At 39.7% G+C, this 27,862-nt stretch overlaps 1 protein-coding gene across 4 annotated transcripts; it reads left to right on the top strand.

Moving 5' to 3' along the window:
- The first annotated feature begins 2,156 nt into the window (after positions 1-2,156).
- LOC139650638 (microphthalmia-associated transcription factor-like) lies at positions 2,157-25,697 on the top strand. 4 transcript variants are annotated; one of them, XM_071527364.1, is made up of 9 exons: positions 2,157-2,260; positions 13,095-13,335; positions 21,262-21,477; positions 21,669-21,770; positions 22,288-22,399; positions 23,043-23,099; positions 23,910-23,985; positions 24,177-24,324; positions 25,281-25,697. In XM_071527364.1, the coding sequence occupies exons 1-9, from the start codon at positions 2,157-2,159 to the stop codon at positions 25,695-25,697; spliced, it is 1,473 nt and encodes a 490-aa protein (XP_071383465.1). The 4 variants fall into 4 exon arrangements, with proteins under 4 accessions (XP_071383465.1, XP_071383466.1, XP_071383468.1 ...); XM_071527367.1 differs by lacking the exons at positions 2,157-2,260; positions 13,095-13,335 and adding exons at positions 20,158-20,190; positions 22,847-22,939; XM_071527365.1 differs by lacking the exon at positions 2,157-2,260 and having other exon boundaries at positions 13,147-13,335; positions 21,262-21,484; positions 21,667-21,770.
- The last annotated feature ends 2,165 nt before the right edge of the window (positions 25,698-27,862 follow it).

Genomic DNA, 27,862 nt, shown 5'->3' with positions numbered 1-27,862 from the left:
TTGGCTCCATCGTACTGGAACTGCTCTATGGCAAACTGTCCTGAGTGAATGATGATGATTGGCTGTCAGCTGCCCTCCATAAAGGAGCTGTATGATGCCAGTGTGAAGACCAAGATAAAAGACCAAGACCCTCCACCACCCCTTTACCTCCCTAGATGGAGCGGATGCTACTATTCTTACTTTTTAGTTCATCATTTTTATTATTAGCCAGCAATGTTTGCACAATCTTGCACTACTCATTACTTCTCATTACATCTGCACAAGACTTTCCACACTATGACACTTGGTTATTATGTCCATGTGCTGTAATGCTCAGGATTTCTTTCATGTGATTAATCATCTCATGGTACACCGCCCAATGACAGAATGCTGGGTGTATATATGTAGAGTAATATGTAGTCTATTGTGTCTTCCACTGCCCCCTTGCACTGGATGTGAAGCCCTGTTTTCCCTGTACCATGTGTTCCATTCTGTTCTTATGTAACTAAATTTGCTTTTCATATATCTCTGCACCAATGTCACCAAGGCAAAGCCTTGTATAAATATTGGTGATCTGGCAAATAAAGTCATTCTGATTCTGTTTCTCTTCCTAATTCTGTTATACCGTTTTTTGGTTTTAATTAGGGTTATATATATAAAAAAGACTATGCTGAATTATTAGGTTACTTTTTAAGGCTGTGCTTTCCAGTAAATGTGCGTTTGCATTATGTTTGCATGGTACAATGCAGAATTGAACCAGTTCAGCAGGATGAGGCAAATGCAAATATTGAACTTGCATTTCCATTCTGTCAAAGCAAGTGCCTTCCATGTAGCCTACTCACAACAGATCGTTTTCCTAGCCATATACTGCCCCCTAGTGACGGTTAAGGGTCCATTGAAGAGAGCAGAGTCAGAGAATAGTGTGAGCTGAGGAGGCGACAAGCAAGTCAGCTAAAACTGCTGGTACTGGAAGCAGGGGAATGAGGGTCGAAACAAATGTCTCCAGGTTCGTTATAATTAGGTTGCAATAACTGCATGACTTCACAAATTGCAGATTGAACTGCTGAGATGGTGAGGGGACGACAGGAATGTATTCAAACTGTTTAAGAAATCATTAACAATGCAATGTGTGCTGTGCAAGTATGATTTGGTGATGGATTGTATTTTGCTGTTTTGGATGGAGGACCGTTTTTTGGATCATTCAGTAGAAGGTAGAAGGAACGTCACAGCGTGTAAAAATACAATTCATTTTCACATTTAGGAGGCCAGTAAACAACTGAACAAAATCTTCTTGTTTATCCTGCACACAGAGATGCAGTCTCCTGATGGAAATTCATGTGTGTGTTTAAAGTTAACAGGTTGTAGCCTACATGGTCAGCAGCTGGTCAGGCGTATCGTGTAGCGGTTCTTCCACTCAAGGTCATCCTACTGTATTATTCAGAGGGTCCAACTATTGACCTTCATGGCATCTTGTCTTACTGTGACTTATTTTCTCTTGTGCTTTCCCAAAACTGATAACAGCTTTTATCTGAGTCACTTGAGGTTGGATGTAATAGTCTATTCGTTGTTGGTGGAACTGCACAAGGATGTAATGGAGGATAAACTCACCTAAAATCAGTTTACTCACATTTTTAGACCTCAGCTTTTTTTTTCTTCTTTTTCTTTTTCTTACCTTTAAAATTCAGTCTCAGGCTATGAAGATACTGTATCTTTATATAGCCCATAATAACCCATAAAGTTAGGGTTTGTTTTGTTTTTCTTTACCACTGAATCACTGTTTGTATACACATCCTTAGGGTAATTTGCAACGCTAGCTGCTTATTTTCCACCCGAATTAATCACTTTAATCTAAAAGGAAGCGATACTGAATGAAACTTGTATAAAGTAAGTAAAGCGAGCAAGGCTGGGCAAAATCCCATCGGGTATTGTAGCCAATGAAAAGCGTGCTGACATTGACAGTTGAGTGGCATCATGGGAGTTGTAGTTCTCTGTCGCGTGCAGCCCGTTAGCCGTGCTGTCCTTGCTGCTGTGGAGAACTACAGAGCTGTGGGTCTGGAGACAGGCGGCTTGCGTTTACAGCGGCTGGTACTGAGCGTGTTAGAGCAAACTACGGCGGCGCAAATATCGTTTGTCTATTTTTTTTAGTTTAACCTTTCCAAAAGTTAACATCTGCAAGCATGCAAGCCGAATCGGGAATAGTTCCCGACTTCGAGGTTGGAGAGGATTTTCAAGAGGAACCTAAAACGTACTACGAATTGAAGAGTCAGCCCTTGAAAAACAGGTCAGTTCTTTGCCTGTGGACAGTTATTTCCCATGGCAAAGCGGTTTTGGTATTTAGGTGTTAATTACGCTGCGGACTTTTTGAATATTGTCCATAATCCTTTAATACAACGCGTCTAAGGTGATGTTACTGGAGCTGGTCCGGCTGAGCTCTGGAGAAGGATCCAGCTTGTCTCTCATTCCTTATGGTTATTCTGTTGGCCTGAAGTTATGCAACACTTGGGTGTTGTCTTGTCAACATCAACTTCAAATATTAGCCTGTGGAGGAAATGTGGTTTATTGAGGTGTTTTAACCAAACAGAGAGGTCAAGAGTTTGATGAGGTGCTGCTGTAGCCTACTTAGCTTGTGTTGCTTGTTGACTATTACTTAAGGACTTATCACAAAGTTGGCTTTTATTTGCATTCTGCAGTCTGTCTCCAAAGAAATATTTAGACTAGGTTTATATGCAAGTCAGTGTGCATGGAAAAATAATTGTGCCAAAGTGTCACTACTGGGCAGTCTGTAAGAGCAACAGTAAAATCAATGACAGTGGTTTGGTGTGTCAAATAATGTTCTGTCTTCTACTCAATTAAGTTTTACTCAAATAGGCTACTCAATATTCATTTATAGTGAAAATGATAATAGATGTTCCTCATAATGTAGGATTTCTGAAATGCATTCTAAAAAACCATACAATACAAATTCACTGGTCCTATTCACTGGGGTGGAATGTTTTTTCAGTTCAGGACTTGAAGAGAGGTGTAGTCCAGTTGTTATTTGGGTAGTGTAAACAGACAGAAGCTGGTTTTAAATCCAGCTTCAGCCCAGGCAGCTTTTACAGTTGCCAAACTGAAGCTAGGTTCTGCATGTAATCTTTGGAGAAAATGCTCTCCACAGCCTGGTGAAACAGATTTTTCACACATAGAGCAAATTAAGAGCTCCTGTGGCTTCTCAGAACATCAGCAAAACCACAAACCCACATTCAACTGTAGTTTACTACTGACTTATTAAAAGCTATTTCCAGCCGTGGCATGTTGAGGCCTCTCCAAACAATCGCCATTGAGCTGAGTCAGGTCCATAGTCTGATTTGACCTTTCACCCTTTTGCTGGGAGTCGGCTGCTACTGAGTGGTTGTACTTTCTGATGTTATGTCTGTTCCTCTTGTGAATATATGGTTGCATAATGTCATATTCAAATGCCATTAGTGCAATCAAATTACTAATTACTTGTTTAGGGAGTTTTGGTATTTTTGAGGAACCAAGTATGAGCTCATGCACTGCTCTCCAAAATAACAGGAACATCCTTCCATCTTACAAGTTACAAACATCACAGGACCTTTATTTGCCGTGCTGCTTTGCGAGTTAAGTTGCACAATAAGTTACAAATATATAAGTTACAACTTCTTTTTGTTTCTAAAGTGCAATGAAATACTAGAATATGCTCAATTTTATTCTCAGCTTGTGACAATAGAATGTGACTCCCTTCTTTAGGCGATCTTAATTAAGGGTGAGAGTTGTGAGACAACCGGAACGCTCTGTATGTAGTGAGACTTAGCACTGAACATCTGTGGTGATGAAGAAGATGAAGGTGATGATGACACATCTATTTAAAGGACGCTGTCTGATTATCTGTGTTCTGTGTCTACACTTCTCTCCATTATTTTGTTTGGAGGAGGTAGTAACATATGACCTCATTGTCAAGGAGAGAGAGAGAGACAGGGAGAAACAGAGAGAGAGAGAGAGAGACAGGACAGTGTGCCTCTGTGTTCAGACAGAGGTCTTATTGCAGACCTTTGGTAGGTTCAAGCTATTTTTTCCTCACTTGGCATTTTGTTGCCCTTAGCGCTCTGTAGTTTATCCCCTTTTCTCTAAACTCAGCCAGAACACTAAGGGAGAAACGGTCATCTTGTGCTGCCCTAGCCTTTAACCTAATTCTGGATTTTTAAACTAATTTCTTCATTAGTGAAATGTCATTACATTGTTACACATACACAAGCTGAATCGTATTTTTGTGCTCCCAGCAGTTTTGTGTCATGGCCACGATTGCAGGAGTAGCATTCCCAGTATCACTGAGCTATCAGAACTAGATGGTGAATCACAGACAATCTGATGTAATGTCATTTCCACTGGTTTATGTGAACTTGTCTGAAAAGTTGTTTCGATTGAAGGTATTCTACTTCCTCTTCAGTTTCCCATCACATGAGGATGACCCAGCGTAATAATAGTCACGATGACTGTGTTATGAGACATTTTTGTCCAAAATGGATATAATTAGTTTGATTGATTATTGGCTTGTCTGATGTCTTGTCGTGGCCGCCCTCAGTGTTTCTATATTTGAAATCCTCTGCATGAGAATATGCCATCTTAGCTTTTATAGATACATTTGTTTTCTTGCTTTCTCCAAATCATCTTGACAGAGCGCTCAAACTGCAACAGACGGTGTGCCAGACTTTTTGAGCCTAATATAGATGTGAGACCGGCGGTGAAACTAGTCTTCTATGCAGTGTGAATCAGCTGTGTAAATTTAGCAGTGGATGTGTTATCTCTGAAGCTGGGAGTTGGGGATCATTTTTAAATTGCAGTGATATTTGGCAAGCAAACCGATTGAGATACAGTCTGCAACAGTGAGATCATACTGAGTGTCTTAGCAGCTTAAGTTATGTTTTCTAACGTGTGTGACAACTGTTGACAAACTATTTACATTGCAATATTAATGACATGTTTACTGTTGTGGCCTACTACGTTCAGAGCATCAATATTTAGCAGATTCTGTCAAATGTAAAACTTCCTTTGTTTATGATAACTGGGAATAGAATAGAATAGAATCTAATGCTGAAACCATGAATTAATCAATTAGTCTATTGACAGAAAGAAGAAGTATAATTTTGACAATCGTTAATCATTTTAGTCAAGTCAAAATACCAAACATTTGCTGGTTACAGATTTGCTTGCTTTTCTCCGTTTCATATCATTATAAAATTAATAGACATCACTTTGAGCTCTGGTAACTTGTGATGCGCATTTGTCATTAGTTTTTGATTATTAAAAAAATAATCTATAGATTAATCGATTATGAAAATAATTATTTGCTTATAGAATATGGTGTTGTAGGTTTATGACAGATTCTTCATGTGCAACAGACTCTTTTGCACATTTAAGAATGTCAATTAACATAAATGGACACACAGAGTTAACACATTTTGCACAGTATGTATTTACATTTCAGGATAAGTGCTCGAGATGTCAAAAGAAGGGAGAGCAAACAGCCTCTGACAGAGAGCTGAGTCAGAGGCTGAGGGCCATGAATGCTTAGTCTTGGGAGCAGCTTGTTCCCTTGGGGTGTCCCAGGACGAGATGCCAGAGAGGCCGGGGTGTTTCACCCTGATCCCAGAGGGAGCCAAGAGGACACAGGCTGAGCGACACAGACAGGTGTGGCTGGAGTAAGAGGCTGCCACACCTAGTAACTGTGCAGTCATCATCACTCCGCCACATCTGTACCTCTCTGTGGCTTTTAAAATTCAAGCATGCAATGCATCTCTACCTTGGAACAACCGTAGACTCTGGAGTTTTGATGTTGTTAAAGGGGCATTAAAGAGTATAAACACCAAAAGGTGATGTCACCTTAGCCTATATAGAGTACAACAGGGGGTGACATCACTTGGCACCAAAGATTAGCCAATGGCAGATGGCACTTTCAGTCTCATGCTTTTTACCATTAGATGTTAGGCTTTACACAGATTTGGGTTTGGTGTTTAGTTACTCTGTAAGTAATCTATAATATTTATTGACCTCTATTGGCGATCAGTAGGAATTGCAACAACATTGGTCTTATCTACACTGAACTTATCTCTTCCTACACAAATCTTTACAGTGGCCTGTAATTGACACAAACAATAAGTCACATTGCCACAATAGAGACATGTAAGCTATATAATTAGAGGAGAGATCCAACAGAAATATCTATTGAAGAGGTGATATATCACCATGCAAAATACTGTAATAATAATACTGCTTTGCCATTTGCCTTTGTAGCTTGAAAACAAAGTTTTTTAGTCTTGCGAGCTGAAATATCTTACAATGACAGTCGCTTCTTACTCATCCTCCTCCTGTTGAGCAGTTGAAAAATGAAAATTGAATGTGTGTGTGTGTCAAATTCCAATGTGTGGGGATGTATTGCTGGAAAGGTGAGTTTTTGAAAGCCATAAATCTCAGCACCTGGCAAAATCATTAGTTCAAGTTCATGGTTATTCTGTGTAAAAAATGAAGATTGAGTCATATTCTTCAGCTATCTATTTATCAACACAGACCATGAATCATTACCAATATTCCCGTACAATGTCAGAATGTGTTGGTGGCCACAGATGTCTAGTCAGCTTTACGGTTTCAGGGATCATTAAACAAATCTGTCTTAAGAACCATGAGAAAAGCTGAATTGTTTGGCTGTGTCCCTGCAACATTCAGACCAATCTTTTTCATTTGGATACTTGAACATGAAAACCTTATGGAGTCATTCTGCGGGAACTAGGATCTGAGTCTGGCCTGCTGTCTGTCCTTGGATGCTCTGTACTCTCATCCTAGTCAAAGCACAGGGGGAAGAGAGTGAGCAGGAGCAGGCCGTCCTACTGTAAACAAGTGAAGAGACTTATGAAGGGCACAAAACCTAATTACAGAAATAAGACCCGGCAAGTTCAAATTATCCCAACCAAGTTTTGGCTTCCTGAAAATACCACAGCAAAGAACCTGATTATCTCTCTGCATGGAGTACCCCACTTTGTTTTCCTGTGGCATTAGAAGCCATGCATCTCCCTCGCAGTATCTTAACAGTAGAGCTGCAACGATTAATCGATTAATCGATTAGTTGTCAACTATTAAATTAATCGCCAACTATTTTGATAATCGATTAATCGGTTTGAGTAATGTTTTAAGAAAAATAAGTCAAAATTATCTGATTCCAGCTTCTTAAATGTCAATATTTTCTGGTTTCTTTACTCCTCTATGACAGTAAACTGAATATCTTTGGGTTGTGGACAAAACAAGACATTTGAGGACGTCATCTTGGGCTTTGGGAAAAACTGATCAACATTTTTCACCATTTTCTGCCATTTTATAGATCAAACAACTAATCGATTAATCGAGAAAATAATCGACAGATTAATCGACAATGAAAATAATCGTTAGTTGCAGCCCTACTTAACAGATATGCATACACAGTGTTAAGTTGCTTGGAAAGATGTCTTACACCTGCAGCAATCTCTATCAATTTGACATTTTTTCCTTACTTTTTTCCGAAAGAGCATTTCTTTTCATAGGTTCTTGTTTGAGGAAGTTACACAATCAAAAGAATGTTGTAACCCGAAATAAGGAAAAGCTGTTTGTGGAAAATGTTTTAGGCTGGTTTCATTGGGTTTAATAAGGTTAATTGAATTTGGCATTGATTTTCTTTTATATTTCTTTATATTTGCTGCTGAGCTCATTGGTTGAGAATTACTGGTCTAGACTAAACACTTGCACACAGAAACTTCCCATTAGCAGCGATGTGCTTGCTAATAATCGGGTGCCAGCTGCAACAAGCAGTGGTGTTGTGATCAGCAGGGAGTCTGAGTAGATCAATGTACTGTCATGTAGGGTGATTATCACAGAGATGTATTCCAGCAGAGAGGCTGTGTAGCCTGCCAGGACGTCCCGATCAACTCTGTGAACAAGGCACCTGCAGTCTGCCAGAACGAAGCAGAAGGCGACAGTATCATCATCACTAGCAGCTGGTTCTCAGGATACATTATTTCTTACAGTGTAGTTTCTCACCTGTGGTTGTCCTTCCTCACTGTGCATGCCCTGTACTCCCAGTATAGTTGTATGATATTGATATGTCATTGTGCACTGCTGCTTTTTCCTCTCAACCTGCAGTTCCAGTAGGATATAGGTCAGAAAGAGTACAGTAAGCGAAGAGATTAAAGTGCACCCTCTGGTGGGAAAAAGCCTAAGGACGTCAATGACATTCATTTTCTATACTTGCTGTATGTCATTGCTTATATTTTAATAGGATTTCAGGGGTTTCTTGAAAGATGTGATTTTTTTCTTACATTCATGAATTCATCCCGTCTGCAGTATATATCCTTGAATCCGTAACAGTGCATATACAGTGTGTTTGTGTTCTGCTTTGCTCTCAAGTGCATGTATACTTATACTGGGTACTGTATGACTTAGTATTACTCTGTGTGCGCATATGTGTCTCTTAGTGAGACACTATCTGTACTTTTAAAGCACTGTGGATGGAGTGTGTGTTTCCATCCCCTCTGCTCTTGGCCTGAGGTTGCTGGGACGGGGCCGGTCCTCTTGTCTGCGACTCTGTGTGGCGATTGGAGATTCCTGGCCGGGCCCCGGAGCCTCCCCCTCGTGACACACTTTCAGCGCTGCGCTACCAGCATGACTTTCACTGCTCTCCAAGGGCGGGAGGTGCACCTTCAGGAAAAAAACAAACAAACATGGAGGCCGTAGGAGTGCAAGTGTACACACCCTGCTCATTTTACTGTCTGTGAGTATGGCACCTCCGCATCTGTGGCATTGTGGACATGCATTAAGGCATGACTTTGGCAAGTGTGAGTCTCGAGTGTGTGTGAGTGTGTACAACAATATACTGGATGCACAAATGAAGGGCAGTGTGTGCAGAGCTGTGTTGAAAGTATAGGCTATACATGCAAAGCTATTAATAGCTTTCTCCTTGTGCAGTTATATTATCATAGGTTGTGTTTTGTTGCTGAGTGGTTTAGGTTTTCACTGGCTAATAACCATTTGGAATTTGGATGGATATACTGTCCTTATTAATTGCAGTTGACAATAATAATTCATATATATAGTGAGCACTGTCTTGACATGAGAATATTGTACGAGTAAACACAGCCACTTTGACAGAAGACATAACACTTTTTGATTCAATAGTTACTAACAAAACAGTTTGAAACAGGTTATTTGAAATAGATGGGAAGTTAATGTAAAGTCACAATAAAATGTTTTCTTATACTTATGGTTGTAATGTAATGGCATTTGTTTTTAGATGGGGTTGTTGTTATACCATTATTGTCCATTAGGCCGAGCTATTCTTTGGTCAGAAAAGGGTCATTAAGTTACAGTATGTTAATAAGGAGGTGGCTTCTTTCCTTCTACCACCTAAGTAGCTAATGAAACATTTCTCTCATGGTGCAGACAGTTGTCTCTGTTCCACTTATATGACGAAACAAGGATTATTCCCCTTTGCTCAGTGTTTTGGCTCTGGGCAGAAGATCTCTGTAGCTTCAATCAGTTTCTCTCAATTCTGTACGGATTCAGAGCCACTTCCTTTTCATGTTTGATTGATGCTGCCGCCCGTCACTCATTAAAGTCTGCGTCTTGGAGATAGCTGAGATTGCAAGACTAATGCTGGAGCATGAAGGAGTGGCGTAGTGTGCAGAATCAGAAGAATCATGAGCCGGGTGGGGGGCGGAAGGGGGTGGGGGGGGGTGGCTCCGAGACTGTACAGCCATTGTTTTGTTTTTTTCCTGATACACACACACACAAACAGTGGAAAGTTAAGCAGGACAAAAGAGCTTTTTATGTGTTTCAGTGGTCTGTTTGGCAAAAAGCCACCTTACAGTCAGAAGGGAGAAATGGAGGGAGAGCACTTGAGCTTTGCTTCATAGGAGAGCTTCTGGTCATGCAGGTACACACAAACACACACACACACACACATGCACACACATATATTTACCTGAATGATCAGGAATATAAGGGGTATTAGAGTCCCAACATGGTGATACCAGGGTTCCATACATTTTAAATGTCATTCTCTAATATTTGCCACCATGTTTGGAATGGCGCTGATTGTTAAAGAAGACCGCTTGTTACTGGGTTACTGGGTTACTGGGAAGGTGCTGGTTCAAATCCTTCAGTCACTGTGTCTTTGAGTGTCTTTGAGCAGCACAGTTTATCCTCTGCTGTTCCCAGTGGAGCTCTAGACTGGCTGTGCTGAGCTGCAGGAGTGCATGTGTCTGTTTTCTGTTTTCTTCTCAGAATCTGGTGTATCCTCCCTCCAGGTTGTTGTTGTATTTATGGTGATGGAAACTGTTTTCTTGCTCAAATTGCCTGGAAGGCTGTGAAAAAGTTCTAATGTTGTTGTCTGCAAGAGCCTTGTGTTTCAACTTTGGGCCAACAGACACAAAGCTGTTGAGAGGTAAAAATATAGAGGGACTCTGAGTTCATGCACTCAAGTTGAATAGTTGATCAAATCACTGATGATGGAAGATGTTGATGGAAGCAATCACAATATAAGTACAGTACAGGTAAAAATGTCATCCTGTCTGTTGGAATAATTTATGGACTGGCATCATTTGTGCCCTATATTAAAAAAGGTTTGGTACCTATAGCTCCACCTCCTCATTTAGCTGTAAAGCTTGTTGAGATTTGTCAGTGAATTTCATGTTTAAGTTGTATGATCTTGTGTGATCAAACTAGCCAACAATTACTGTAACTGAAAAAAAATTAAACAAAAAGAATATCAAGATTTTTTTTCTGGCTTGACTCTTTCACTCAGGGTCAACATTGAACATTTAAAATACCTAATTGATCGGCATAGAGAGTGGAAGAAAGAGAGGACGGGAGTTTGTGTGTGTGTGTGTGTGTGTGTGTGTGGAAGAGATAGAGTGAAAGAGAGAGAGAGACTTTTATCTACCTGCTGCTGTTGCTCCACCCCCATGAGGAATTGTTTGGAGCATCATGTGGTACAAACACAGGATAGGTCAAGGCTGGGCAGAGAAGTCAGCAGTTGCTACTAGTCTATCTATAATGTATGTGAGTGTGTTTGTTAGAGTAGCATCAAAAGACTTAGTTACTTCGTTCCCTTATTGCTGTAAACAGTAAATAGTGAAAGAGTTTCCCCCTGGTGGAAGTGGAAATGTTCAATAATTGTGTGTTTGGTACAGTATAGTAATGTACTGCATGCATACAATGTATACACAAGGCTGTCTGAATACTCTTACTATGTCATATAGTGTCAGTTGAGTGGTATATTTTTCCAGAATACATTTGAAAATGGTTGATTTGGAAAACATTTTTACAGCATCGTCATTCTTAAAATGATTAAGTTTAGGTAGACACTGCAAAGATTAGTATGGTAGTAGTATGATAAGTAGTATGGTAAAATGTTACCCATAAAGAATACCCAGAATAATTGTGATTTAATCCCACCCCAACTGACAAATGCCATCATTATCTACTTCGAAAAATAATAACATTTTGGTTTGTGGTAATTTCAGCTGTAGTCCTAAATAAAATAGTTCAAATATCACTTTTTTGGTAATTGGAATCTTTAGAAATGAAAGGAAAACAAATGAAAATAATAAACAAAATAACAACATCAATTGAATAAAACAATTTTAATAAATACAATTTTGAAAGAGAGGGAAAAAAGGAGCATTTAACATTAGATGTACTTCCTTTTGTTTGAAATTGGTGGGATGAAAGAGAAAAAAACTAACCCCGAAGCTACTTATAAGGAGAAACATAAAGGAACTTGATAATGGCTTGAGAGAAGCTAACTGCTGTGGTGATTTTAAATCCATTAGAAGTTTTTTGGTCTTATGTAAGTCAGTCATGAAGTCTACCAGCCAAAAGAGTTGATTCACTTTCTCCGGACACCCGAGCAAATCAGTTTTCAGAAAAGAGTGAATAAGTACAGACTGTACCTGCACTTCTGCCAACTTCTAGAGCTCAGAAATGATTGTTCTGGGTTTATAATTCCACTTTGGTTTCAGCATGGTTAGGGTTAGGGTTAGGGTTAGGGTATAACCCTTAGGGTATTCATTTTCAGAAATTGTCTGATTCATTTCTGAAGACAATCCTGGTCTTCAGAAATGAATCAGACAGTTTCTGAAAATGAATATAAAGTTGCTTATTCTCCAAAAAATCCTTGCTATTATCTCTGAAATGTGGTCTTCATTTTATATAAAAACACTTTTTTGTTCTTGTACAGGGTTTAGTGGGTGTGGTGTTAGACAATGAGATTATATGCAGTAAGGGGCTAATTATGGTATGTGGAGGTCTCAACACCCAGTGAATACGCTGTAGACCGAAGCTGTGTTTGACTCCACTGGCTAATTAGTGCGATTACTGCACAGCTGGATTGGCTAGACATTTTACCGAGTTTTATCAAAAGGATCACTCACTCGATGAAGGCTTCATCCCGACAACTTCTGCTTCAGCAGAGCCTCTCTATTTTAGGACTGCAGGACTCTGTCTGGGGAGTAGCCATCTAAATTTAAGAGACTGGGAAAACTGAAACAACCTTTTATGAAAATTGTTCCTCTTTCTCTTCGTATTGTTCAGTGTTTCATGCCATTAATCCCCAAAGCCTCAGTGAGTGCAGCTGCTTCTCCTGGGTCATCATGATCAGATGGTTCATATTTTTGAAATAACTATTGAACTGATGTCATTAAGACAGGCTGCCTTGATCTTGAAGCTGTTTTAATATTTATCTGTTTTTAAGAAATATAATTGTCAGTGAGATTTTCCTTTCTATCTCCCTGCCCTCTCTCTCTCATCCCCTCTGACAATCTCTTTCATCATGTTAACCTTTTATTCCATCTCTCCTGCCCTCCATGTCTTGCTACCTTTTCTACTCTCCGCTCCTGCTAATCTTCCTCCTCTCTTGTCTCTTTTGCTTGACCTCTCCCTCCTCGTCTAACCTCTCTCTCTCTCTCTCTCTCTCTAACCTTTCTCTGTTGTCACTTTCTTTTCCTCTCTACATCTCACCTGCTCTCTTCCCTCTGTCCGTGTACCTCTGACGCCGCGTCGCTCCTCATCCCTCTGCCGTCCGTCTCTCCTCCCAGCAGCCCGTCGGACCAGCATGGCTCCTCCAAGCCGCCGCTGAGCTCCTCGGCCATGACATCACGCATCCTGCTGCGACAACAGCTGATGCGCGAGCAGCTCCAGGAGCAGGAGCGCCGGGAGCAGCAGAGACAGCAGGCCTCCCAGTTCCCCCAGACCGCAACGGCCCAGACCCCCGCAATCAATGTCAGCGTCCCGCCCAGTTTACCCCCCGCTGCCCAGGTGCCAGTGGAGGTGCTAAAGGTAAGCATCCATGCTCCTTGTTTCTGATGGCGGGGCAGGAGAGTGGGCGGCTGCCTGTTAAAGCTGTTATACTTAGGAATTATGAAGTTGCCACCTCTGGAAGTAGGAGTTGCATGTGTGCGAATGCTACAGGCAACTCTGTGTTTATAGATTCATATTGATTGCCGCTCTGGTGCACAGTCAGGCAGTTGTGGTTTTACTATGAGAGGGTGTAAAAAAACACAGGAGTGAGTGAAGTGTGTTAAAACGCGTATATGGGGATTATCTTTCCTGAGAGAATTCCTCTTTAATGCATGCTGTGCTTCCAGCCATTTGGATTTAGCCATCTTTAATCCTATTTGCTCAGCTACATTCACATCTTTTCATAGCTTTGATTCCTTGGCAGTCCGAGGGACAAGAGACCGTTAAGATTTTCTGTACTAGTAGAGAGAGAGAGACTGTTGTGTTTGCCACAGCGCAACTTTAAACTTCATGAGAACACATTTAAACAAGGCAGTTTGGTAAGTTTCCCTATTTGTTATTGCATGTCTTTTTGGAAAAGTATGTAACCTTAAGGAAATATATATAGAAACATATTGTCGCTTGTAGTGTGTACAAGTGTGTAAGTGAGCATGTGTGTCTGTGATTAAGTTTAGGTATTGTTGCTATTTTCTGGTCACATAGATTCATTTTTTTTACTTAACTTTATAAAGTAGAAAAAGGGTCTAAAGATCTCCCCTGTTTGATTGGAAACATTTTCATGATAAAAATATGTTAGGATTATATTTTGTTGTTCCTCACAAAACTTTTTAGTGAACCGCTCCAATTTCAAATTTGCGTTCAAGCTTTACTTGAGAAAATCGTGCTTTTGCATCACTAAAGGTGATGCAAGTGTGTCTGAAGTGTGTCACACCGACCCATGCAAATTCATGTATGCCTGTGAGGTGTTTGCGTATCTATCTAAATTTTCGTGTGTTGTAGACTTTGCATTTCTGCGAGAGACATTAAAACAATCTTTTAGTTTTGTCACTGGGTTTGTCATTTCCATTTGTTTTTTTCAATACATTGATTCCTGAAAGGCTGTGCGATCATAGGTTTTTCAAAAAAATGCGACACTTCAGGGAATCTTTGTACAAAAGTATATTTACATCTGAGCATTTGACTTTTCAAGACTTTAATCAGGAAATCTACAAAAAAGTGGAAATTCTTTGGTGCCAAAAAATCCAATGTGAAAGAATATGTGAAATATGTGAAAGAAAAATGTGCTTAGGTCAACTTGGAGATTGTTATTATCCCAAAACTATGCATTTACAAAGAAAACATACCTACTGTACAGGCTGTACAGACTGTATACTGTGGGCAGTCTTTTAGGCCCCTTGATGGAAAAGACTGGCTTTGAATAGTTTATACATCAAAGTATTAATTGTTTATCCTCACATGTAGTATTAGTACATAGTATCAATGCATCATAAATGAGTGGATAATTCTTATTTAACCAAATACCAGGCATAACACATCGGGGGATATCCAGAGATTTCATGGCTAGCTTGCTCAGCCACTCTTTCATCACCCTGGACGTGTGTGGCATGGGCCAGCAGTGAAAGACAAATATATTCATTGAAACCATTGCCCTCCTCATGCAGCATAAACATTACTTACTCTCAATCTGCTGCTCTTTGAGAGGTTTAGGACACCCCCTCCCCCTCCCAAAACTCTCACCCCCTGTACAATACGACAAGTTTGTGTAATTTCTCTGGTTTGGTGAGAGCTTACAGACATTCTTCATTGACTGAAGTCCCGAAAAGAAAAGGCCGTTCCAGCCTGGCGCTGTTGAGCAGGGTTAACCTGCTCCCCTGTCTGTGCATAGATTAACAGTCCACACAAAGCTCAGGGGTACCAGGCAGAGCTGCTGGACCTCAAAAGTGCAAACATTAAGCTTAGATGAGTTTATCTAAAGACTGATTGGACCCTTAATTAACCAAGTGACCTCTGACCTTCTGGGGAATAAGTAAGGGATCAGTTTGGGGATCAAGACAAAGGCAAGCACGGCCTTACCACACACCGAACGCTAATTCAGTGAAGAATGCTCGTAATTAGCCCCCACTGCTTTCATTCCATGGCATATTTAAGAAAAAAAAACACTGCTTTGAAATTTATGTAGGATCACTTCCTAAAAGGGTTAAAAAAAAAATGATTTCTCGATTTTTTTTTTCAAAGGATTTATGGTACCATGAAAAGAACAAAGTACTTGACAAGGCTCTGTACAAAATGTACATTTCTTTTGGATTACACCATTAGTGTAGCTTGTGACCACTGTGCATCAGAAAGTATACATGGAGGTCACACAGGTGGCTAAATTGCTTTGTCAATTAATGCAACAGTGTATTGAAGAGAAATGCATATTTTGCAGTCTTTATACTAGATTACACAACATTTTTTAGAAACTGGTAGCATTCACCGTAAAAATAATTGAGCCTATTGCAAAAGTACGTATATACTGTATATCTTACAATTATAATTAATTAGAAAGCTAATTATAAATCATTATAATAAAATAAGAATATTTAAGAACAGTAGACTATGCTGCACTTAGGGAAATGCTGTATATCACGATCACAGCAGCATTATCAGGCTTACTGATTGGATGAAGCTGCAACCACACTTTCAAAAACTATTTTCTGAGGATTTATGCTAATTTTAACATAAATGTTTTAAAGACACATACAATATTTCATTTCAAATCTGACAGGATTTTGCATAGTAGCATCACACTAGGTACATGTCTGTCAGAGGTAGAGGGGATCATAGTTTGCCAAAGCCTTGCTCTATCCATATTGCGAGAGATGTAGTTGTTCACATTAGCATCACAGTTGTGTTTGCGAGTTCCAGAGGCCACGTTAGCAGCTTAACTGTGAGACAATGTGCCCTATTCTTCAAGCCTGCATAGCGAATGGGACATTCCTGTTAATGTATCCTGGTAGGAGCATCATCGAATGCCCAAAAGCACACAAGTAAAAAAAAATACAGATCGCCGTTTGTCACTCTGCTCTCACCCTGCGTCCTCTCGCTGATGAGCCAGTACAGTAATGGGCTTTGTGCTGTTTTCAGAACCGTCTTCACTTTTTGGGGGTTATGTTGCTAATGCCCTCCGGACTGTTGGCGGCTAAAAATGAGCCGATAAACAACAAACTTTCTTGTTTGCTGCTTTTGCAGATGCTGTGAGTCAACAATTGATTTCATGTTTCCACCAGTATATTTTGGAATGAGAAAATTAACTGAAGTTGATCAAAGGCAAAGTTCAAGTCCTGTTGACACTAGAGTCTCTCAGCAATTCATCGCAGCCCATCGTCCTTAATACAGCTTTTATATACGCTGACTAAATTAATTAGAGTGTTAGAGATGTATTGCAGTGTATCTAAGACTCTTCTACATCCCAGACCCATGCTTTTACACACCTTGTGACACCATGTCACCTTGCTTTATATGCTCTGACACAAACCCAGTAAAAGTCCATAGATTGAAGAAGCATCTATTTTGTACATATACCATATAAAGAGCATTTGTTTGTTGTCCCATGTCTAGGCCTTCAAAATAGATATGTCTCTTCCCTCAGAGAGATTTGTCATAACCAAAGCTATGTATTTATTTACTAACTTATTTACTGGGCCAGTGGGTTCCAGCCTCAGGTCTGTGGCCCCCAGGAGGCTTCAATGAACTCAGGGGAGGGACATCCATCTAATTATCTATGACAGTTAAGCAGGGACCTGAGGGGAAAAAGCAAGCTTGAGAACCGCCAATCTTGATTACTGTAAAGACAAAAGTAACAGAATTTCATCAGGTCAGGAAATTATTATGGGATAATCTTTGAGATTGAGTTTGGAAAGCACATAAGTCTGTGAGAGGAGGACAACAAGGATTCAAGACTTTGAAAGACAGAAATTCAATTGTTGCATCTGTTCATGTAAGCATACTAGCACAGTATATAGTAGTATATATATTCAACACTTTCTTAGTATTAAGAGAGCACATTTTACTTTGTCTTGTGTGGAGAATGCCATTAATGACCCTTTTGTTTTTATTGTTTCTATTTTTAGGCAGGGAACAGATAATTACATGCAGTGTGTGTGTGTGTGTGTGTGTGTGTGTGTGTGTGTGTGTGTGTGTGTGTGTGTGTGTGTGACAGTTTTATGGGGCTGTAATGGGGACAGTAATCCTTTGTATCTTTGTTCCTATTTTTAGACAGGAAAGGGACAACTACAGTTCTGTGGATATGTGTGAATATTCAAGAGAGAGAGAGAGAGAGAGAGAGAGCCTGTGTGCATGTGTACAATAGACATCTTGCATACAGACATACTATGTGGCGGCACATGTGTTGGATTTATTAAGTGCTTGTACGCACATTATAGTGGATTATTTATGCACTTGGTACCATTACATGTTACGCAGATTCCCTCCTCTCACAGACTGGAAGCAACATAAAAGCAAACACTGAAATACTGATGGCTGGATTTGTCTGGATTTGCACACATTTCCAGAAGAACAAGCCTTGCATTTTAATATCTGACATGAAAACATTATTCAAGGCATTTTCATTTTGAAATCTAAAAACTAGTCTAAAATCAAACACTAATATACAGTCTTACTATACTATACTATCTTTGTGTGTAGTCAGAATTTTGTTGATAAATGACATAAGTAGCTAGTAGTCTTGGTTTGTTTACATGCCATGAATATACGAGACTGTAAGTAATAGGGTTGCTCATTTATGGCGCAAGTATATCCGGATTAGGTTTCTCTATAAACTGCTACCCTATACATAGGATCATTCCTATTATCAGGATCAGCATTGCTGTAGTTTGCAAGTGTGTTAAGCATATCAGTTTTAGCCAAGGTTTTTAATTGAGCAAGGGAATGCTGGGTGAGAAAAAAAGCCTGAATAGCAGTGATGACTGTGGATCCACAGAAGAGCTGATTGACTGTTCATGATCTCATATGAAAGGATGCATGCTAACAGTGGAAATGTTGTTATTATCAATAATCGTATCATAAAAATGTAAATACCATGATCAGAAGAAACTAGAAACCTAGTAAGCATTCTATTAGTGACCACCTCTGCTAAATCCCATTGTTTTTTACACTTGCCCAGAGGGTGGTATTGTATTCTTAATCGGTCACTGACAATGTAAATGTGGCCCCCTCAGTGGAGACAGCTTTACAACCCTGTAATGACCAGTTACATCCCAAGATCATTTCAGTCAGACCTGCAGGACAGACTCAATCAATTCACATGCATCTGTGTGAATAGAAAGAAATAAACATGATAATGTACCTCGCTTCAGTATGCATTTAAAAACAGAGAGAAAAGAGGCTTGGAAAAGACAGACAGACAGACAGACAGACAGATAGACTGACTGCCTCAATGACTGGCATATCAATAGATTATATTAGTAGGGATGACAGGTATAAGTGGTAAGTGCACCAGTTTATAGTCTGCTCCCTGAAAGAAAACACAAATAACATAAAAAATAACCTTTGAATACTAAATGAGGCTTATGTCCCTCTCTGTTGTTCCCTGCTGTTATCTGTTGTGTTAATTGATTGGATCAACTAGTTGATAGACATTTTAGTGTAGTTTTATGTAGTTCTTGTGCATATCCACATTGAAGTGGGCTTGTTTGAGAGTGCAACCCAATGCCTCAGCAAATATCTGCATTATCTGATATGCCATGTGTTACGTGTTTAACTCAACAAATCTAAAATGCAGACTGAAATAGCCTACTGTATCCGGTTGGTATACAAAAAATCTGACTACAAGACTTAACTCTGCGTGGCTTGAAAAGCAAACTTTGTGGGCATTTATCTACAGAATATTACATGGTTACAAACATGTGGGCCTGTGGTAAGGCAGACTACTCTCTAGAGTGTCGCTATGCTTTGCTAGCAGTCAATTTCCACAGATATTGAATATTCATGCTTAGCAATAGCACAAACCAACTGTGAAATTTCCTTAGGCTCCATGTGTCCTGAAATATCTGTCGTCATTATCAGTTGATTTTTACATCAGTTCATTAGCTGTATTTCAACTTAGCTGTATTTCAACTCTTGAATGGAGTGTGCAGGCTCAAGGATTTTTCACAGAATGAGCCGGCGGCGGAGGAAATGTCAGAGGGAACTAAGAGTTCGTCTGGAGCCTGTGACCTCCGCAGCTCCGTTAATGAACACAAATCCCTTGGGCTTTAGCAGAACAAATGCATCAATTTAAAAAATGAAGTAGCGTAGGCTTTTATTCTTCATTGTGTATGTTGGCTGGTTTTGAGGCAAAGTATGCACTTCCTTAACAATTACAAAATTCATTTAGAGGCACAGGAAAACACCCTGCAGACAAATGAGGATGTAATGGACTCTTTACTTTGTGATGAGTTAAGTTGGGAACACACACCAACCAGCCAGAGGGTTGAAGTGGATGGGGCAACTTAAAAGGCCCAAGGCATGTTTCAGTAAATGAGGTGGCCTTGCAAAAGAAAGAAACTAACTGTTAGCGCCACATCCTGACGTCAAGAGATGAGCCATAAAGGCATAAATTCAGATTTTACATAAAACAACACAAATTTGAAAAGGCTCATTGTATTTTACTGAGATTTCCTAACATGCATATCTAATTACTTTTCTTGCCATTTATAAGATTAACTGGATGTTTCTGTCCTCATACTATGAGGCTTATTCCTCTGGTGAAACCAAGAGAGAACCAGCTACTGTCCCAGGTTACAGTCCTTCATAGCCTTGTTAAACAAAGTCAGAAGTTAAAGCAAACAGTTCTTAAATTGGACCAAAGAAGTTGAAAATATGCTTGAGATGCTTGGATATTATCCTCATCAGGTATGTTTTAAATTAATCTTACTGTGTCTTTTATGTATTTTTTTTTTCCCTGCAGGGGAGACACTCAAAGCAATTGAGTTTGCATGAATAATGACATGAAATAGTACCAGACTTGCATTCTACCTAATTTATCACTGGAAAAAAACATCTTAAAAATCTACTATTAACTACAGTAATGTTTATGTATGTATATGTATTATGTATTTCCATCCAGTGACGCATTGTCTTTTTTTACGAACTGCAAAATCAGTCCATCAGTCGATCATGGCATCAAAAACTCAGGCAAAAGATGGGAACGTTTAAATATAGATTTTCAAAATTAGGCCCAAACTCCATACAAAATGTATTTCAGGCAGACAAACACTGTTGTTAATCTGCCTGCAGTATTTTTTGTGCATCATTAATGCTATGCGGGAACGTTTTCAAAAGAGATACAAATGTGCGTATGATCTTTTTTTTTTACATTTTTATTTTTCTGAATATAGAAAAGCAGACATTGGCGTCAATTTGAGATAAATATTTATAGAATTGTTTGGGACTAGTAGTGAGACTCATATTGTGATAACGATACTTAACATCTCAAACGAAAGATACATAATGTATCTTTGGATTTGAGAACTGTGTCCAGTTTATTTTCGTATTATAATCAATACTGTAACTAAGAACACAAAAGACTTTATTTGCTATCATTTCATTCGAACAAAAGACTATTCTGCAGCAGGATGGCTGTTTTACTGCACAGCAAATAACTAAATAAACAAACAGCGACTATAAGCATGACATATTGGTCAGTTTAAGGTGTAATTATTAACTTCCTCAGCTCAATGACATTTTGTTTGCCTATGACTTCTTATGACATATACTTAGATTTCTGGCTTAAGTCAACAACGTTCCTCGGATCGGAGGCCACCCATAATCACCAATGCACCCACCGACCTTTTTTCAACCCAGATGTTGTTCTTCCCACTAATACATATCTTCAATTCTTTCTGTTTTTTGTCCCTTTTCTCCTACACATGTCTGTCTTCCTACCCTGCTCCCTTCCTTCTCCCCTCCACTCCTGTCCAACAGGTCCAGACTCACCTGGAGAACCCGACCAAGTACCACATCCAGCAGTCCCAGCAGCAGCAGGTGAAGCGGTACCTGGGGAAGCTCGGCTCTCAGGTGGTGAGCTTGCCCTGCCCCAACCAGTCCTCTGACCACGGGGGCATGCCGCCCGGGCCGGGCAACAGCGCCCCCAACAGCCCTATGGCCTTACTGACCCTCAACTCTAACTGCGAGAAAGAGGTGAGAGGCCTCTCCTCCAGAATGTAGCTCACCCAGCAGGCATCTGTAGTACTGTAGCTCGAGATTGTTTGTGTTTGACCTCATCACATAGACTTTTCTCACAGCGATACTGGCAGTTATCTTTGCTCATCTGATCTACGATGTAGTTATTCATACGTTATTTTCCTTTTTGTTGTGTCGTCTTGCTTTAGATGGACGATGTCATTGATGACATTATTAGTTTGGAGTCAAGTTACAGTGATGATATCCTTGGCCTGATGGACCCAGGGCTTCAGATGGCCAGTACGGTATGTGTGTGTTTATGTCACTTTATCCTCAGCACTAACTGTACATGCAGACCAAGCGTGACGACTTGGCTTAAGTCGTCGCTCGTGGCCGTTTCATTGGGTGTGTTTTATTTGTTTAACATTGTTTGTTTGTGGAGACCTGTACTATGTATTGTATTATTTTCTTAATGTCATTTTGCTGAAATACAATCCAAAAGCATACTTATGGAAAATGTAATCTTAATATTATGCTTTACAATAGTGAGTTAACTCGCTACGTGGCTACAGCTATTTGACTGTGATGGGATGGGAAGTTAACAGATTTTAGGTTACCTCAGGTGACATTACACACCGACCAACAATCAGCAGCTTTTTTATCCCATCATGCCGTGCACACACGGTTATTTGCTTCTCATGAGAAGGCAAATGGAGGTGAACTGTTTGCCTCCTGATATTGCGTCTGGTCTGCATCTACTGTAATGCTGATAAGCCATCATGTAAAGTAGTGCGGTCCTTGGTTAATGTGTTTGGTGCGTCCCCTCAGATTCCTGCGAACCTCATGGACATGTATGGTAATCAGGGTTTACCCCCACAAGGTCTGGCCATCAGCAACTCCTGTCCTGCCAACCTACCCAACATCAAAAGGGAATTCTCTGGTGAGCAGCACAGCACATCGTCCACCACACACCAGCTGTAATCTGCCACAACAAGAGACACACAAACTCTCAAGGAAACCTGGTTGCTCTTGTCAACACATAATGTGGCAAAAGTTCACTGACCTGTGACCTGAGAAGAATAAATGCCATGTCCATTCAGTTTGCCATGTTGCATGGAAAACATCCAGGTTCAAACATTAGCTATAAAATTCTACTCTCCAGGCCTTTGTGTAGCCTAGACTGTAGCATTTTATAATTAGTCCAGTTTTTGTAATCCTGTATAAACCGCTCTAGTTGGCCACAGCCAGCATGAGAACAACAGAGGATTAACTGAATAGTTTGATGATCATAACATGACATGCAATTTATGACACAAATGATTATTTTTTTCATATATTTGTATCTATTCTGTACATTTTTATATTGAAAACATTATTTATCACATAGTTTCGCAATCCCCGGCCATCATGCACATGCTGGACAAGTCTGGATCCTGTGGCAAATTTGACAACTATCAAAGGCCTGAAGGGTTTCCTGTAGGTATGTCTGGTTATTTAGCTTCAAAATATTAGTTGTTACACATGTTTATACTTACACTGTATTGTTAAGCTGCATATTGATAATTCAAAGTGTCTTTTTACAGAGTCTGAAGTCAGAGCCATGGCAAAGGAAAGGCAGAAGAAGGATAACCACAACTTGAGTGAGTTTTAATTGCACTTTTATATGATACTATAATTCCTGAAATGGGTATGTTTGAACATATTTGGGCGTTATAGATACCAAAGTTTCATCTCATGTATTACACTGTAAAATATAATCAAAACAAACTATCAAATGGAGTTAAGTCAGCTAATTTATGTTTGAACTTCTACATTGTAACTACTTCATTAGTTGTAAGGACAACTAAATATTTTCCCATTGAACAAAATAAATCACAGACCATGTGGTAATAACTTGAGATGGCTTTGAGTTCATTTCTAGTGTTTTTTTCTAGCCTGGGATGATTGAGAAAATAACTTTCATGCAGCTCTACTCGTCTATTTAACCTTGTCATTCACTTGATTTGGAAAGGCTTTGTGCTGCAGTGAAGAAAATATCATTTTAAAACATGAAACATTAATTTGTGACTTAACTTTGTGAATATTGATATAAAGCAATGAAACGCCTTAAATTTCAGATGATAAATAACAAACTTCTGGGTATACTTGTAGATATGTCATACATAAATTAAATGAGGCATTTGTGTGAAGTCAGAGTTATTATTTATATTACAGTTTACATTTTTGTTTTAATGTATTCACTTCCTCAATATTTAGTAGTTTATGTTTTACAGACATTTGTCTTGATTTGAAACAGATTTCCTCTAGGGAGAGCTAAATACTGAACTTAAGATACTCCATGCAGTTGCATTAGTTATAAATGATTTTGAACATTGCACATAGTGTAGACTATGCATGATTGTGATTTTTGCACAATTGTTTCTTAGTTTTCTCTTATTTTTCTTCTGTAGTTGAGAGACGAAGACGGTTTAACATCAATGATCGAATCAAGGAATTGGGAACCTTAATTCCAAAGTCAAATGACCCGTAAGTTATAAGCATTTACCTAATTCAACTCCAAGATGTGCCATATTTAATAACTACCATAAATGCGCATAAATAGTCAGTTTGCTGTCAAGAAATGTAAACCCTTGATATTTTTGCTGAGTTGAGACAGTTGTCTGATGTAACAGCAGCAGTTTAGGATCTGAGGCTAACGGCTCCTGTGTGGCGTTCAGGGACATGCGCTGGAACAAAGGCACCATCCTCAAGGCGTCAGTGGACTACATCAGGAAGCTGCAGCGGGAACAGCAGAGGGCCAAGGAGCTGGAGAACCGCCAGAAGAAGCTCGAGCATGCCAATCGACATTTGATGTTGAGGATACAGGTAAGAAACTGTCATTAAGCCTAGGAACTGGAAAGCAGAGTTGTGAATATGGAGTTCAATTATTATTATTGTTAACTAAAACTATTACGAAAATTAAGGTGTTCAAAAACATTGTCTTAAACAGGTTAAGACAATGTTTTTGAACACCTTAATTTTCGTAATAGTTTTACGAAATAAAAATAAGATTGTGAAAAAAATAAAACTTAACAAAAGAAAATCGTGTCTATTTGCAAAACTAATGTTTTTAGTTTTCGTCTTTGTTTATGTGCAGGGTAAAAAAGAGAGTGAATTTTGTAGTGGTCCCAACTTTAAGTTAGTTCAGGATGTATTGAAAAATTAATGTAAATATTTTTTTTAATAAAGAATTTATGATTTATTGTTTGTCTGAAACAATACCTGTTGCAATACAAAATACCTGTTCTGCGGCTTTGATGCGTAATTGATGTTGTTGCAGCGTAGCAAGATAGTGATCCATGACAGTAGCCATAGGGCCAGTATAGCAAGATAGTGAAGCAAGATTGTGATCTGTGAAGCTCTTCATCCTGGTGCCAGCGTAGCAAGATAGTGATCCATGACAATAGCCAGAGAGCCAGCGTAGCAAGATGGTGATCCGTCCCCCCCAGATGTCATCCAGCCAAGATGAGGAGCGATTAGAGCTCAGGCATTTCATGTTGCACCCCTACCAAAAATACTAAAACCAAACATTTGTTTAGAAAATAAAAAAAAAACAACTAAACTAAGACTACCAATCCCACACTGAAAACTAACCAAAACTAAACTGTAATGGAAATGAAATTAAATGAAACTACTGAAAAATAAAAACTACTGAAAAATCCACAACTTTAATAATCCTGATGGAGCTTTGTCAAAAACAGGTAAATGGGTAAATGGAGTTTTGTCAAGTTAATCTGATCAAAATGCTGATTGTTCTCTGTGTCCCTGTCTGTGTGCTGCAGGAGTTGGAGATGCAGGCCCGTGCTCACGGCCTGGCCATTGCATCTTCAGCGCTGTGCTCCGCCGAGCTTGCGGCCCGGTCCATCAAGCAGGAGCCGGCTCTGGGCGACTGTCACCGGGACCTGTACCCCCTGCACCCGCAGCACCAGCACCACCCCGCCTGCCCCGCGGACCCGGCTCAGCCCGCCGGCCTGGAGCTCAGCGAAGGCCAATCGAATTTCCCCGAGGGCCAGGGCAACCCAGGTCACTACGCCGCTCACGGCAAGGTCGCCTCCAAACTCAACGACGTCCTAATGGAGGACACCTTGTCACCGGTGAGAGGGGGAGACCCTTTGCTCTCGTCCGTCTCCCCGGACGCCTCAAAGGACAGCAGCCGCAAGAGCAGCATAAGCATGGATGAGAATGAGCCGGGCTGTTAGCATCCCCTACTGGAAAACCCCCGCCTGCATCTTCCTCCCTCCACCCTGCTGCAAGTATCCGTGTCAGTAGCTAACACATTCTCAGCTGCTGGGATGTCCTTTCTCTTCTTAATGTTATTTGTCGGTTTGTTGTGTTTTTGTCCCCCCCCCCCCCGTTTACATATATTTAATCTTTTCCATTCATGTGTTTTTTTGTGATATCTTTTCAAGCCCTGAACCTTAATTTCAAGGACTGATTTTAAAGTACATTTTTTTGGTTTAATCAATATTTTGATGACAATGAGTTAAAAAAATAGACGTTTTTATATTTAAAAATATGCATTTATCTTGGGATAGAGGCTAGATTGTGTTTATTTCTTTTGATTCCAAAGAATCTAGGGAAATTAGAAATCATGGTCAGAAATAGATATTTTGTGGTGCGATAAACACTGCTTTTTAAATCACTAGCAATAATAGAAGAGATAATAAATCTATTTATTACTATAGTGCTTTACACTCCTTGTGTCTTAGATTGAACTTGAATGTGCCAATGCCTTATTAAGATGTGTATGCATCGCTGTTGTATTTGCCATGCACATATTTTGGCTGTTAGCTGAGTCTCTGTCAGTCAGTCAATTTCCAGTTGAAATTTCTCCATCGACAAATATTGATCATTTTTGTAGATTTGATCTTATTTACGTATCCATGTAGACATTACTTTATGTACACATTCCCCTTACCTAGTTTATTAAAAATAACCGAAATTAAAATCAAAATTAAAATTAGGCATTAAAAAGAAACCAAACATGACGTGCGTGAAAGAAATAAATCTAAACTGAAACTAAGCTTCCAAATGATTCAAATAAAATAAGAAACAATAAAATACAAAATCAACAATAATGTCAAGTTTTAGTCTTTTGATCTGTGCTATAATGAGAGAGAAATAGCACAACAATCCTCTGAGAATGAGCAAAGTCAACTATCACTACATTGAACCATACTATTCCCCATCCAAAGCCACTTTATCTGTGTGTGCGCCAGACAGATACTAATACATTCCTCACTGCCACAACCAGTGAAAAACTCAAACAATTAAATAAATGCAAACTAAAAAGAAACATTTGTGAAGCACAGAAGAGTAAAAACTATCAGAATCACATCTGAGACTTAATAGTAATTGTAAAGGCTATGACACACACATGCTGTACATAAAGAAACTGATGTCAAACTCAATATCTCAACTTGATAGATCTGAAAATTATTATATGATTCTATAAGTCTTTATGTGATTAACGCACACAGGTTGAATGGATTCAGTTTTTCATGTCTGTAGTCTATTTAGGCCCGGGTCTACTAACATGTCGCAGTTACCGGCGCAGTGCAAAAGCAATTGCGGGTGCAATTGGTACCGCCAGCGCATGGTATTTACTAAAGTAGCGCACGCAAATGAGCGACTGCGCTAATACAAGGGCCAAGCAATGCGCACAATAGCCCATTAGCGGCAACGTAATGATGGGGAAAAGAAGCGCAAATGTCTCTCCAGTGGAGCTGGAAGTGTTGGTGGCAGAGAAATCCCCAAAGAACTGCAGAGAAGAGATGTTTTAGCTGCGCGTAAAAAGTCACTCTGGAATGACATAAAAGTGAATGCAGTTGGGCACCACAAGCGCTATTTAGTGGAGGTAAAAAGCGCTGGTATGATATGAGGAGGTGAAACAAAATGCTGACCATAATAAAGCCAAAGAGGAGCCTTAACTCCCTCGGAGGAGCAAGTGCAAGAGAGTGAGACTGAGACGCAGGTGCCAGGTGTGGGAGAGATGGAGAGGGTGAAGGTATGGTTACATATAGCTGGAGGAGCCGCGCACACACCTCTCCACTGTCGTGACTGTTATTACGCACACATGTTGTATTGTTTTCATCAATGCAATGTCGATATTGGCTCATAAGTGTCAGCAAATCCAGAGAAGAGCGTGCAACTTTTCTTTTTTGTATATTTAGGTAATAGTCTGCATGTTGTCTGCCAATGAGGCTTAAATTGTACATTTTTAAGTCAGCATACTCGTTTAAACCCTGCGATCTAATGACTGCATGTTATGCTGTGTAGATGACTGTGTCACTTTGATCTTAGAGCCTGTTCCAGAGACAGTTTCAGCAGAGCTATCCTATGCGCAAAATAAGACATGCTTTTT

The sequence above is a fragment of the Centroberyx affinis genome, unplaced genomic scaffold (genome assembly GCF_046629955.1).
Source record: "Centroberyx affinis isolate AG114_WGS23_722 - 3 ecotype Tasmania unplaced genomic scaffold, CSIRO-AGI_Caff_v1 ptg001521l_1, whole genome shotgun sequence".
Taxonomy (NCBI): Eukaryota; Metazoa; Chordata; class Actinopteri; order Beryciformes; family Berycidae; genus Centroberyx; species Centroberyx affinis.
This window is presented reverse-complemented; position numbering and strand designations above follow the sequence as displayed.

Coding starts and splice junctions, on each gene's coding strand:
- LOC139650638 (XM_071527364.1), top strand. CDS start 2,157: ATGCAAGCCGAATCGGGAATAGTTCCCGACTTCGAGGTTGGAGAGGAT. Junction 22,400..23,042: donor CATCAAAAGGGAATTCTCTG/GTGAGCAGCACA, acceptor GTCTTTTTACAG/AGTCTGAAGTCAGAGCCATG. Junction 23,986..24,176: donor ATTCCAAAGTCAAATGACCC/GTAAGTTATAAG, acceptor TGTGGCGTTCAG/GGACATGCGCTGGAACAAAG.